Here is a 15,766-nt window from a genome sequence, read left to right as displayed (position 1 = left end):
ATTTTTTCAGAAGAACATTAATTGTATGCATTTACAGATTGCATGTGAGAATTTTTTAAAAATTTTATTCAGGAGTTAACTTTGAATAAATAAATCCACTCTACAAACAGGGGACTCGTAAATAAAATAGTGTACTAAATCATGGCAACAGGCGTCAACTTGGCGCGCTGTGACAAAACACCGAACGGTATTGGACATTTTTTTATATGCGGTAAATTAGCATAATTTACACAGGAAATCTCATAAACAATGGGTTCAACCGATGATTTTAAAAAACACCTGTGTGAATTCGGGCCAAAGAGTGTAAGAGAGTTTGGTGAAAAATCAACTGGTTATGATTTTGGTGATTTTTTTTATTAATCAATCTTCCATCTCATGGGCTGTCAAAATTCATTGGTCAGATGCAGTCTATGCATATAAGAGTTTTTAGCATTTACTTATCCGTTTTCATGAAATCGCCCCAAAACATGATTTTTCTTGATTTCAGCTCCAAGAAGAGTAAATGAGAAGGTATCGTCATCATCCAGAGGTTTGGTTCCTAGAGGTTCAAATCCAACAGGTTAGTTCTTTGAAAACATTACTACATTATCAAATTAAATGCTTTCTCAATGAAAATTTAACAAAGATACAAGTTAACTTGCATGAGTTGAATATTTTCCTAAGGCAACTTGTCCAAAGTCTGTACTGCATGTTTTAACTGGAATCCAGCTAGGGTACTACATGTATCTTTTCATAGTAGTGTTCCTGCATTCCCTGTTATTGTGTTTTCTGATGATATGTGAAGATTGGTATTGAAAAAGCTGCTTGCAAGATTCCTGCTGAAAATACACTTCTGACTTTTTACAAGGCGTTAAAGTCAAAGCAACGATTTAGACCAGGGGAGCGTTCCATGAAAGGACTTGTCGGAAGCTTTATCCGACAAGTCCTTTTTTATCCGACAGATACCATAGTAACAGTGCCTATCAGCCAATCAAAATCAAGAAAAGTTGTCAGATCTGACAAATTGTTGGACAAAAATGTTGATGAAATGCTTCCCAGGGGCTAGTAACACAAAGCTTAGCGATCATTGGAGAATATTTTTTTTAATTGATTGCATTGACTACAATGTACAATGACTGCAATGATTGATTGCATTGACTACAATGTAAAATAAATCTTGAAGGATCGAGCCTACGATTAATTGCTAATCTTTGAGTTACTCTACCAAGTCTTGCTGATTTCTGTGATCGTGATAGATTTGACTTATGCAAACATACCTGTATATCAAAAGATAAATAGCTAATAATTTGTTGTAGTTTTTATTTTAATTCAATTTATTTAGGTAAAAAAAATCACATTAGTAGATATATACATTGTAAAATGTGAGGATCAAACACCTTAACCCTAGGAAAGCCAGTGGCTTAAAAAGTAAGGGGATCCATGACAAATAAATTACAGTTTTTTGTTATGTATTTTGTTCTATAGATTCCCCCAAATCATCAATTTTATTGGTTTATGCTGACTCAACTATATTTTTTGAGGAGCAAGTATATGTGTCTCGAAATATGTTTGATGCACATGCAAGTTAGTTTCATGCCTTTTCTGGGAGGGGGTAGTTTATATATTCTGCATAGGAAATGACACACATGGGTCATTTTGAGACAGTTTATTGTCGGAAAAAGAAAACATCAATTGACAGATTTTAAGCTCAAAGCATGTTTTTGGTAAAAATTCCACATAGTAATATTGCTCAAGTTTTTTATTTAAGAGAATTAGTATACTGCATGTGGGCATACTCTCATTCTTATTTGTTACATAACTGGGACAAGTGGGCATGCAGATTATTTAGGAGCTTTAGAAATCACAATGGCCATTAGGTTGAAGAGGGTGTTGTCATAGACTTCATTCACAGTCACACTGTACATCCCTTTTAATATCACTGTCCACTTATTTTCATGAGTTTTTGTATGTGTCTTTTGTAGTTATTCTTAATGATAGAACAAAGCCAATAAAAGCTCTCCAATCATCACCACCTAGCAGTAGGTAAGATTCATTTGTTATTTTGACTTGTTCATTTATCTGTTAATTTTGATTTGTTCATATATGTCAGTTACATGTATGTAGTTATTATACGTAGATGTGTGGATTTATTCATTCATTTATTTTTTGTTGTTGAAAATTTGCCTGCATATTTATGTCTATGTATGGGCATGGTTTTTTGTGGGGGGGGTAAATTTTCTGTTGTCATTAAATTTGATGCAGATATTTATACATAATTTGTCTGATATTATAGTAGAACTTGTAAAGAAACAGCTTGAAAATTTCAGATGACTGTTCAAAATTTTACTTCCCCCATGCATGATGGATTTCATGATATAGTTATGAATGAAATGTAAAATTGCTTTGCCTGTTTTACAAGGGGTTGCAATTGATTCAAATTGAATTGAAATCAATTTGAACTTTTGTCACTTGAGAACATACATAATAATAGAGATCAGTCTCATTGGGAGTTGATTTGAATCACTTGCAAGAGAATGACCTCATTTCCTATCTTTTGGAACACAGTAGAGATCAATCTTAATTTCAGTGAATCAATCTTAACTCTTGATGATACAGGGCCGTGGGTATTCACTATTATTCTGTTCTTATTCTTAAATCTTTCAACATTGATGTACCATGTCTGTATAATTCCTTTCTAGTAGGCATTCTATCAGTAATGAGAGGCTACATGAAACGGGACCCTTCTTGAAACCAAGCCTCAACTTACATACCACTACCACCAACCAATCACAGAACAAGCTTGAAGCCACACCTATTCCAGAGGAAGGAGCATGTTCATTTGTTGCTAGGTGGGATGAGGCTCGAAGAGCACAGCAACAGCGGATAAATGCAAAAAGGGTATGAGAACTTTAGTTTTCTTGCTCTAATATCAATAGTAATATACAAATAATGCACATAAGCGCATGCATGCAGGGCTAAATAATGCAGGCCTCGAAATAGGATTTTTGGGGGGCAAGGCCACTTTTTTGAGGGGTACTTTTTCACTGAGGCCAGGCAGCAGAGGGCACCAAGGCCATACAGAGGGGCACCAAGGCCACTTTTTAAGGGGCATGTAATAAATTATTTGTAGGTGTTACAGTTTCGCGGCGTGGGGGGGGCTTTCCATAGTCGATGTTATACATCAGATTCATTACCAAACCACATTATTTACTTAAGAAAAAATGAACTTTACGCACGACTGGTGATACCTTCTTGAGCTACATGTAATTAAATGTGAATCTGATTAGCACCCAAGAAAGTATCACCGGTCGTTCGTAAGTTGTTCGTAACTGACGAACAGCTTTATGAAACACTCCCATTCAAAGTACTGTACTTACGCATCGCGCGTGCTCGCCAGGACAGTACAGCGCGCGCGACATTTGTGTAGTACACATATGGAGCTCGCGCTCGTCCATTCTTATGCTGCAGCTTTCATAGCATTTGCAAAGCGTGCTAGCGGCCGGCCGGCCAGCTGTGTATAGCTAGCTCATCGTTCGGCGAGGCTTCGGACTAGACTGCATACATGCACTGGACGTTGCTGGTAAAGCTTAGGTATTGAATACTTTTTGAGATCGGAGAACAGTTTTCCTCGCTCAGAAAAAAAGGTGCAGACTTTCAAAAGGGGTACATTATACAAGGCTCCACATTAACTTTTTTTGGTGGTGGCCCGTTCGGGCCACCAAAACCTTCAAATAATTTTTTTTGGTGGCCCATTAGTAAAGTTTGGTGGCCCGAAAAATATAAAGAAAAACATTAATTTAAAATGAATAAAACAAATTGAAATATTCTGCAGTCAGTAACACGTACCACTATTCTTTGTACATCTTGTATGTAAATCGTGCTTGCTGTTATTTTACTTTGCTTATTTTGTGGTAATATATAAATTGTTCTATCATTGTAAATATGAAATGATTGAAAGAGAATAAAAGAATTGTATTGTTCCCAGGTTGTGGACTTTTAATCTCCGTATCGACACACACTCATAATGGTAAAGTAAATAAATAGTGCATATAGCAAACTCAGATAGATTTACAAAACAATTATTTTTCCTTTCTTCCTTTTTGATCATAAAACCTAGATTATGCAGGCCCCAAATCCAGTTTATTTTCTCTTTTCCAGCATAGGTATAGCAGGAGAAAATCACAGAAAAATATGCTGCAGAATTAGAACAATGTGTAAAAGGGGGAAATAAACAAAAATCATTTTTAGAATAGTATTGTGACTGAAAAAAAGAAATCAAAAATTGTAAAAAAATGAATAAGTGAAATAAAACAAAAGAAAAAATGAAGAAAGAAAAAACAAAGAACAGGAAAAAAAATTTGAGAAAAAACAAAAGAAAATGTAAGAAAAAAATGAATAAGACAAAATTATCAAAAAATGGGGAAAATTATGATTATTATTCAGTAGAAACATATTCTTTAATCAGGCATATTCAATGGGAGGGGGTATAAATGGTTTAATCACTGTAAAAAAAAAATGAAAGAAAAAAAAATGAGAAAACGGCAAAAATTATCTGGAAAAAACAGTGAGAAAATTCATTCCCTATATTTGACAAAATGATGGAAAAATTCACATTTCATATCAATGAAATGCCTTCCCCAAGTATTTACTTCCTTAAGAGTGGTTTAAGAAGTCATTTGTAAACAAGAAAGAAAAAAGCTGCCTATTTATTTTTGGCTAGAAGAGACACAGCTTCGAAATAAACCAAATATCAACATACATACAAATGCACATACGGGACTGTGATGTACTCACCTATGTGTTTTATGTGTATTAATGCATTTGGAAATCGGTCTTTTTGAGTCAAAAGAGAGGTCATAATTCCTCCTTTTAATGCTTGCAGATAATCAGGTTTCAGTAATACGGACTGTAGAAGGGCATTTCATTGGTGTAAAATGTGACTTTGACGTAGATTTTCAGAGTTCTGGGGAAGATTTCTTAGCAGTAACATTTCGTATCGCAGCTCCCTGAGTTTGAAGTGAATAGTCTGCTCGCGCACAGCTAGCTGCAGTGGTTTCATGCACGCAAAGCTCAGCCAGACAGCCGGCATGGCCGTCTGAATAATAGTTACTGTATGCTAGCGGTAGGCCTACATACTGTCATGACTATGCAATCTTTGTGTGTGTGTATTTGTGTGTAGATTAACAAAAAAGGCGCATGACGAATTGGCTTGCAATTTGAACTGTAAAAAGTTGATAAATACATGCAAAATCGGGAGAAAAATTGCGCTACTTTGAAAATTATTGGTTGCCCGATTCGGGCCACCAAAACTTAACATTTTTCAATAATGGTTGCCCGAGATGAATTTTTGGTGGCCCCGGGCCACCGGGCCACCGCTAATGTCGAGCCTTGCATTATATATCAGAAAAAGGGCACATTTATGAGAAAAAAGGGCACCACGGCCATATAAAAAAGGGCACATTTTTAGTGGCCGTAACTTTTAGCAAAAAGAAGAAGGGCACGACGGCCAGTAATGGGGGCATCAACGGCCATGGCCGTCGATGGCCGTCGATTATTTCGGGGCCTAATAATGAACGATGTGCGAGAAGAGCCAATGGATATACCGCACCGAGGTCAGCAGGACCGATATCCATTTGGCGAGTCGAGCACAGAGTTCATTATTTAGGTCCTCTATGCACAAGAATATGTGCATTGTTTGTTTTATACAACTCCTTTTCCCTTATGTTACCGAGTTACCCCGAATGCTATATTTGATCTAAATTCTAGATAATTCTAGATAATTCCAGACCTCGCACTATCCTGCACTGTGACGTCAGAGTGCAGGATATCACAGATATCATGGAAGAATACAAGACTCAACCTCTGATGACTCTCTTTTTTAATATGGTGTTCCACAAGGTTCAGTTATTGGCCCAAAGTGTTTTAATTTATATCTTCAACCATTGGTAGATATTTTACTGGAGCATGATGTCCTACACCATATTTATGCAGATGACACCCAGATTTACTGTGTTTGCAATCCAAAGGATCCACAAAGTATCAATGAGTCGTTAGACAAAATACAAAGGTGTATGTCTGATGTTCATTCATGGATGCTGACTAATAAACTGAAACAAGACAAGACCGAATTCATGATTATAGCATCTTCTAAGCATCACCAACAGCTACAAGATGTTCAACTTAAGATTGATGAACTCACTATTATTAAATGTTCACCGTTTGTTCGCATTCTGGGTGTTACTTTTGATAAATGTACAAACTGTATGAATATGTCGGAACATGTGTCTAATGTGTCTAAATCAGTTAATTTCCATTTACGTAATATTAGTAGAATTAGAAAGTTTGTTAAAGATTTCTGTCATGCAGCTCTAAGATCACTAGTCCTATCACGTTTAGATTATTGTAAGTCACTTCTCAATGGCATATCACATAAAAACCTTGGCTCTCTTCAACTCCTTCAAAATAAAGCAGCAAAGCTTATACACTGTAAATCAAAGTATGACCATGTCTCTCCTCTTATAAATGATCTCCATTGGCTCCATGTTAACGATCGTATCAAACATAAGACCTTAACTCTAACTTATAAATGTGTTAACAATCAAGACCCAACCTATTTACCTGACCTTCCCTTTGCACACACATCCAAATACAACACACGCTCGACCACTAGTAATACTCTTGTTGTACCTCGTACTGCTAAACAAATAGGTGATAGAGCCTTCTCTACCGTTGCCCCTAAAACGTGGAACTCCTTGCCTCCTTCACTAAAGACTTCCCCAACACTTTTCTCATGTAAGAAATGTCTAAAAACTTACCTATTCTAATTCTTCTGTACAATTTACATATAATGTTCATAATTTTGTAGTTATTATTCTTATGTTTCATACTCCCTATTTGTCTTCTGTTATTCTTTCTTTCTTTTAATGTGCTTTGAATCTGATGAAAAGGTGCTATATAAATGAAGTGTATTAGTATTATTGGTATGAGTTCAGAGTGCAGGATAGTGCATTTTGGCTGCAATAGTGCAATTCGCTGAATATCATGTGATGCGATTTGGACCAATCAGATTACAGAACATTCTTGGGAGTTGTGAAATACCTATTTATACTGCACGCTGTTTGAAATGAGTATCACTCAAAGTGCTTATGCAGATTATTATCTCTCTGCTCAGCTATTTCAATCTGTTTTTCTGCACACGCTGTATACACACTCTCCGTTCCTAGGGGAGTATTCCAGCCAGTTGTTGTGTGAGGTGTTCACAATGCTTGCCAAACTAGAATGACTTCACATCCCTCTTGGAAGCCATGTACATTGTAGCACCCGGGTGGAGAGTGGCAAATGGAGATATATTCCCAAGTTGTGTGTTGGGATTCAAATTCTTGATTTTTAGTTCTGGAGACCCAAAGCACCTCATCTCAGTGAAACTATATGATTTCTGATGATTTTCAGAATTCAACATGTCCCAAAATTTGTCCTTTTGTACAGAGCAGAGAGAGAGAGAGAGAAAGAAAGAAAGAAAGAAAGAAGGAAGGAAGGAGGGAAGGAGGGAAGGAAGGAAGAAAGAAAGAAAGAAAGAAAGAGAGAGAGAGAGAGAGAGGAAGAAAGAAAGGAACCATCATTTTTATGAGTGGTATTTAGTGGCATCATGAATTAATTGAAAAATACAATTTAATAGATTTCTGAAGTCAGTGTTTAGTAGAATATTGAGGCTTCCTTGGAAGGTGTATAATTTAAAGACATTTTTATCTTTACCTAGATAAAATGTTCAGTATTGACCAGATTGACACCAGAAAAATGAAAACTTGCATCATATTTAAGAGGATTTTTAAAGTGAAAAGTTACACTAAATAGCATTTTCCCCTATATATAGGTATTTTTAAACTTTGGTATGTTTTTTAAAATATTAAAGAAAAAAAAGGTTTGTAGAATAATTGAAAGTAGGATAAAAAGAAATAATAGTCATAATGATAAAAATAAAATTGCATTTCTGTAGCGCATAATATACAAAGTCTCTATGCGCTTCACATATAAATTGAATATCTCAACGTATAATACATGTATACAAAATGGTCATTGAAAAGAATAGATTACAATATAATTAAATATTCAATAATTATACAGCATGGCATAACACCATGCAATTTATGGTAAAGCATATCTAAAGATACAATAACTTAACTCTTGATATATTCTAAATTCTGTCTTTGATTATTACAGTGAAAATAAAAACTATAAAGCAAAGACAATCAATTGTTTAACAGGTACGTTTTAAGTGCAATCTTTAAGCTCTGGATGGTGGGTGCAGTCCGGATGAAAAGCGGGAGAGTTCCAGAGGGTTGCAGCATTGAAGGTGAATGAGCTGTGGCTGTAGTATTATGTCTTAAAACGAGGAACCTGAAGAAGATGCTTATTCTGTGACCTGAGAGCACGGGAAGGAGTGTAGGTGTTGATGAGTTCTGAAAGATATGAAGGGCTTGAACCAGAAAGAGACTTATAGTCTAGATGATCGGTGCAAAAAATAGCAAGAATTGTTCAGATTATGGTAAAAGCATGAAATTTGGCTGACAGGTAGAGAAAATAGTGCTGAACATTTTTAGCAGGGGGTGCCAACCTGACCTCTTCTCGTATAGCAACAGTTGCTAGGTAACATATTTACCTTGACAACCACCATTTTTGGGGTGTTATCTACATTTCAAAAACTATATTTTGACTTCGAAGCTCCCATTTTACAATCACATATCAAGAAACATTCCAACCACGTATAGCAACAGTTGCTAAGCAACACATTTTCCATAGCAACTATAGATAATAATTACTTAACACAACATCTGGACATAATGTTTGAATGAAAGTGGTTAGAAAATTGGTCAATGTGTGACTCTGGAGTGAAAAAAATATACCAGATCCCTAAAAAGTTCAGAGACAGTCCAAATAATTATAATGCCTGCAGGCCTAATCTTATCTAGGTAACAAACCTAATTTTGATATACATAATTTTACTTTTTTCGCATACTTTTTACTCACACATGACAAAGCTAACACACAGACAAGAATCATCATTGGGTCATTGAATGTGCAGATAGGATCTCTCTTGTTATGAAACTGAAACAGGGTATTGCAGTAGATGTAGCATGGAACACTCGGAAAAAACCAAACCTTGGGGGAAAAGGGAAGCTGAAATTTTATTGACACTTATCGCTCCCAATTAAATGACAAACCTTGGGAAGTAATGGCGAGTAATGCATACGCACTTGTCAGTAAAATTATGATATCATATTGACTGACTTGAATATATATGTACAGTAGACCTGAAACAGCCTCAAGAATAATTTCCTGTATATGCACTGTAATGTAGAGCATGTACAGTAGATCTGAAACAGCCTCAAGAACCATTTCCTGTATATGCACTGCAGAGCATGTGCAGTATACCTGAAACAGCTCAAGCATTATTGTCTGTATGTTTGTTGCGACTTTTTTTATTTGATTATAATGCTGGAAGGTTAAGTCAATATTTTGCAATAGTTTCTATCTTGATAATGAAGAAAAAAAAAATATTTACATAATGTACAACTTTGCAGTTTCCAGTAGTTTAGGACTTTGTGCACCATTCTAGCGAATGAATAGAACGTACATTCTATGTGTCGCACATGCCTTTACAGAGTTGGGCATATATCTAGTCCAAAATTTAGGTTAAGACTGTCTGGATTGATCATAAGTCGGTAAAAGCAAAACCACTCTAAAGCATGCATTATGCTCGACAAAGAATATTAGAGGCAACAGAGGAATACATCAAAGTTACAGCCATCATCTTCGGTGTAACAATGAATTGCTCGTCAATCAGAGTGTGAGAGACATTTCTCCTCATAATGACATTATATAAGATGATAGTGCAATCAGCAAATTCATTTCCATCTGAGTTCTGAGTCGGACATGCAAAAATGTATTGGAGGTATTTTGAAGGAAGAAGCATATAGAACTTAATGCTACTGTTCTTTGCCGGGGTTTTGTGGTCGAGTATGGATCACGTCCAGCCAACCTGGGGCCTGTTGCAGAAAGAGTTGCGTTTAAACGCAAGTCCCGAACACGGGTGCTTTATTGGCTGAAAATCAAGTAGCGCAAGATTTTTTGAGTTGCGTTTGATCGCAACTCTTTCTGCAACGTGCCCAAAATATCACAAGTGCGTCATATGGTACATCCTGCAAGATCTTTCAAGTAATGATCCATGAAGCTGCAGGATCCCAGCCAAAACACTTGCAATCGGAACTGACTGGTCAAAATCAACTTCTGTGAGAGCTTTCAAGTCATGATACATGTAGATCCCGGAGCAGCAGGATCCAGGCCAACAAGCCTGGAAACAAAACTGATGGTCGGGACAAATCAACTCTTGGCAGATCTTTCACGTGATGATAAATCCTGAAGCTGAAGGATTGATCCAGGTCAAAACACCTACAACAGAACGGACAGGTCCAAATCACCTTTTGCAGTGTCATGATAGATCAATCATAAAGCTACAGGATCCGGCCAACATGACTAGAAACGGAACTGATCGGTCAAAATCAACTTTAGCATGCAGGATCTTTCACGTCATGATAGATCACAGAGCTGTAGGATTGATCCAAGTCAGAACACCTGGAGACGGAATTGACAATTCAAAATCAACTCCTGCACATGGCATTAGGTCCGGAAACGGTATGGAAAGCTAATATGATCTTCATTGCAGGCTTCGAAAGGGAGGGGATAAACCAAGGCAGAGTTTGTTGGCTTTCAAGAGAACGACTACTATTAGCTAGAGATAAGTGGTATCCAAGCACTCATTTAAAAAAAATACTTTCTGGCGGGATTTTGGTGTTCGAAATAATTTCTAACTTAGTTGACTCATTCAATTCTTGGCGGTCATTTTTTATCGCTCCGAGATCAGAGATATTCAACTTATAAGCACCCATGACCTCCCGGTGAGCTCTTGTAACTGTTCTTATAATTGTTCTTCTCTTGTTAAATGTTGGTTTTGAGGAATTCTTTCCAAGTGCATTCGTAGGTGTTATCTAGGGTCTTAAAGGACATTCATAGGGCAAATACATAACCACTAATTTCCAGAATGTCAACGGTTCCTAGACTTTTAATTCTCGATGATACAAATTCCATCAATTTTACCTCCATTGCCAATCACTGACTCAGATAAGTAAACATGAAGTCTATTATCATTCAATGAAAAATGGGTAACTAATTTATATAGTAATAACAGACATTAACAAAGTAACCTTTGCTATGAAAGGCACCAAATAGTTTAAATGGATGGTCGATCTTTTACATGTGTTGATGTTAATCCATGATGATTATGGTTTCCAAATGGAGAAAATTGGTGTTAAGGTGATTTTTTTAACATGCAGCAAGCATTACTATACCAATAATATGGAACCCATAGACATCGTCTTTGAAAATATGAACCATATCATGAAGTAGTTTAATTTGTGTAATATTTTACGCCAATCAATAATTATCTATCAATAATCTTACCCTAAGACCTTTAACCATTGGTTGCTACAGAAAACATGTTACATCATCTGGGCAATTCCACAGGTTGGTGGACATGAGCTTAAAAATTCAAATTCAATATTTTCTTGAATTATTTAATACTTTAAGTCCTTCATACATGATAGTTTCAGGAACAAGAAATAAAAAGTTTATTTTCATATGTATACTTTGGAAAAAAATGGTCAAAAGTTGTGTCTTCCATTTTGTACCAAAATACAAGAAAAATAGTGAAAAATGAAATATGCCTTATTACCATTTTGTTATTGCAATAACATACCACTTTATATATTTCTGAAGTTTAGAAGAGTCAAATTACTTAAAATACACAACAGCTTTTCAAGTAAATTTGTAGTACTCATTCAAAACTGAATATTGCAACCTGCTCAGGTGATGTAACGTGAGTAACCGAAAAAACTGACTTTGTTTTCTGAGAGAAAAATTCTTCACAGTTAATTGGTGGGATTTTAAATTCTCTTCCTTCAAACAATCTTTGACACAGTGATGACTATCAAAATCATTAAAAAGTACAATTTTTTATAAAAATGATGAAGAAAAACTGTAACGTGAGTAACTTTGTAACGTGAGTAACCATCATGTAATGTGAGTAACCAGTAAAAATTATTCAGTTAGGTAACATTTTCTGTGGGATGTCAAGTTTTAAGTCTCATGGTGAGTTGTGAAGTTATTTTTGATTAATTAGAAGCAAAATGAGGGTACACCTATTTTATGTGACTCTTTGTTCATCAAAATATCAGTGGTCATACAATCACACAAAAAATTGAATATCAGTAGAAGTATTCACTATGCGAGAGTGCATTAGTAAGACTTGATTTTATTTAACCAAACTTTAAAGAGTGTTTGAACAACACATTGAATGCCCTTTATACCTGTAACCCTATCTAGACCGGGGTATTTTAGGAGTTGATTTGGCCGGGGGGGGGGGGGGGGTTGGGGCCTCTCAGGCCCCCCTTGAGATGTCGGCCATTGGCCGCACGATCACGCCGAAAATTTGCGTGCAGGTTGTCTTGGACATAATCTACAATACTATACAGTAATTTATTTCATGCAAATTGGTATTAAGCGATTATGCTAATTTATGCATAATTAGTAAGCGAAATCATACTTTTCCCTCCTACTCCCTAATAAAGCTGCAATTGTTCCAATTTTTGGTATAAAATCTCTTTTTGATGTTCCTAGCAATGAATTTTACACACATTATTGAATTTTTAATGACATGTGTGTTGTTAACCATACATGGACAAAATGTAACGTGAGTAACCGTAACGTGAGTAACCACATTATCTGCACCCCAAGTACAAACCATGTGTTCTTTATTTTTTAATTATATACAAAGTTTGTCTCCCTAATATACTTCTTTGAAATGGATATAATCAACTTTCATAAAAGCCTTGTATGAGGAGACTTTTAACTTATGTCGACTTTTCATTTTATGCATGTCCAAATCATGTAACGTGAGTAACCGACACATTCCAAAGATTTGCCAGGAGCATAATAAAATTTCCCAAGTTTTGTTTTTATACAAAGGATAGTCAGACTGTGTACTTTGTTGTGATAAGGAGATGTTTAGTTCCTATCAATAATAATGGAGTTACAGCTCCAAGTATGAGTCAAGGTGTCTCCAAATGTAACGTGAGTAACCGTGGAATAGCCCATCTGGTATTTCGCATGGGCGTGTATACATGGTATAATAGTTCATGGGTTGTTGTGATTAATGTATAAATTCTTTAATAGAAAAGATATGGTTCATATGAATTATGATCATGAAAAAAATACCCTATAAGAATTGGTTACTGTGGAAAAATGTTACCTAGCAACCGTTGCTATGGTGCTTATCAGGTATTCCTAAGGAAAAAATTCATCACATGAGGAATCTATGGGCCAGAGTTAATTTCTGAGCTATTCTGAGTAAATCATATTGATCATATTCATCTGAACAATGATAAACAATTTGTTGCTATGGAAAATGGTCCCTTAGCAGCCGTTGCTGTGAATAAATGGATCAAAACTGTTGTGATACAAAGGAACATGCTTTAGATTAAAATTCATGCAACACATCGCTCATGAAAATGTTACTTAAGCCTAATAAAGCTCAGTTACTAAGGTAAATATGTTACCTAGCAACCGTTGCTATGTTTGGCAAATTCACGTTGGCACCCCCTGCTAAAAGTGATTAGAATAACTTACTCTACCTCTGTGCCAATTTTCATGCTTTTACCATTTTCTGAACATTTTTTTCACCAATCACCTAGACTATAATTATAGGTGATGAGGAGGATCTTAAAGAGAATCACTTGGCAATTGGAAGCCAGTGGATTCTAAAATAAAAAATGTTTTAGTAATAGACTATGGACATTTATTTGGGCAGCATTACATAAAGGTATCAATCTCATTGGTTCTAAAGATGAGCATATTTTTCATTTACAAATCTCTGGCTTTGATTTGTCTTCTATTTTTGAACAAATTTTGTTCGAATGAGTATTACAGGATATTTGGAATTAATAATCGAACATTGGTGTATATTAACTAGTTCTTTTTGTCCCAGCTATTAATATACAAAGTAGGTAAATATCTAAAGCACCAACTCTCAGAACACTGAATCATTAAAGGAGTCTTCACAATAATGAAATTTCTAATGAAATGTAAACTCATCTATAGAATAAATTGGGAGGTGGGGTATGGGAGCTGAGGTATTTACTTCGAGGTCATGGTCATTCTTCCATTGACCAGTGATAATCTTGCATTAGAATCTACTCGCATTTGCTTGCAATATGACAGGTTCCCTTCCCGCATGTTCCAAGATTTTATAGACTAATTCTAAACATAGAATATTGGAGTATAAATATAGAAATAATTTCTCAATGATCGACTTCAGATAAGGTAAGAAATCATACTTGGTCAGCTGAAAAAATGTAGACAATTCCTTTTAGGAGTGCACTTTTAACAATTTAAATACATTCTATAATTATTAGCTAAATGCAACCTGTTCATCATGTGCTAATTGGAAGAACAAGTCTTCTAAAAGAATTCAATTGATCTAGATAACCATTGGCATGTAATACTAGATGTTGTATTGATTCCATCACAACAGAAATATGAATCATACTCTCCATATTCACTGGTGTTTGATTTCTCTTTTCTTTCAAAGCTTGATTCCATGCCAGTTTAAAAGAGATATTGCTTTGGCTATAACTCAAATGTCTCACAAACTCATAGGCCCATATTCTGAAGTCAGGTTAACTTAAACTCTGGTTTAAAGTTGTTGTTTAAGTGTGGATAGCCAATTGTTACATAAATCACTAACAGCAGAGATATCATATTTCAGCTCATTTGGCTCTCATATCATTCATCATTGTCTAGGAGGTATGAATAAATGATCATCTTCACCATCGATGAATCAGGAAAGAGCACAGTAAATATAAGAGACATACAACTCAACAAAGATTATGACACTTTTGGCTTCCCATATTTTTAGCCCAGAGTTAGACCATGGTCTAAGTTATACCTGACTTCAGAAATGGGCCATTGAGTAGGATCTTGATCAGCATCATGCTTGTTGTCAGCAGGATTACACTTGTATGCAGTGAAGAAATTACTTAATAAAATGTTTGTAAAAAAGGGTGAAATAAATATTTTAAAAAATATTTGAGTGAAATTTGAAGTAAAAGAAAGAACTTTGAAATTGCAATCAGATGCAACCAAATTCGAAACTGAATGATGTAATCTTTCTTGTGTCTAGTACATTCAAATTTTCACCATTTGTACTTTAATTCTTTCTTTACTTCAAAGAATTCAGTTAGTAATGAAATATGTACTGTGATTACATTATTAATATTTTTCTGATTCGAAGCAGGATCTTCCTGGGAAAGTGGGAAAATACTCTGGGTATTAGAAAATATGTTAACCTAACAGTTTAATACATAAAAAGCTTTTAATCTTCCAAATTCATGAAATTCTGAAATTGATTTATCCCATCATCAAAAGCAAAGTTATTAATATTTCATGTTCAGGAAAAATCAAAGACAGCAAGGAAACTGTTTCATAAATAATTAGATATGCTGTTAATATTTCGGCAATGACTTTGCAGTAGCATGTATTTCCTGAGTATAATATCAATCTGCTATTATTTCCTTATATGCATGCAAGTAGGAATTTATGCATATGATTAAGTTGAACTTTGTGCTGTGTAAAAGAGTCTCCTTGTTAGATTACTTCAAAATTGACAGTTTGGATGAAT

At 35.3% G+C, this 15,766-nt stretch overlaps 1 protein-coding gene across 1 annotated transcript in view; it reads left to right on the top strand.

Annotated features, from left to right (window-relative positions):
- Positions 1-15,766, top strand: part of LOC121415003 — a 76,682-nt gene that overhangs the window by 25,833 nt on the left and 35,083 nt on the right. The window contains exons 10-12 of the mRNA XM_041608080.1: positions 488-559; positions 1,962-2,022; positions 2,679-2,877. Coding sequence (XP_041464014.1) covers positions 488-559; positions 1,962-2,022; positions 2,679-2,877 — 332 coding nt within the window. The remainder of the gene's footprint in view (positions 1-487; positions 560-1,961; positions 2,023-2,678; positions 2,878-15,766) is intronic.

The sequence above is a fragment of the Lytechinus variegatus genome, chromosome 1 (assembly GCF_018143015.1).
Source record: "Lytechinus variegatus isolate NC3 chromosome 1, Lvar_3.0, whole genome shotgun sequence".
Classification (NCBI taxonomy): Eukaryota; Metazoa; Echinodermata; class Echinoidea; order Temnopleuroida; family Toxopneustidae; genus Lytechinus; species Lytechinus variegatus.
This window is presented reverse-complemented; position numbering and strand designations above follow the sequence as displayed.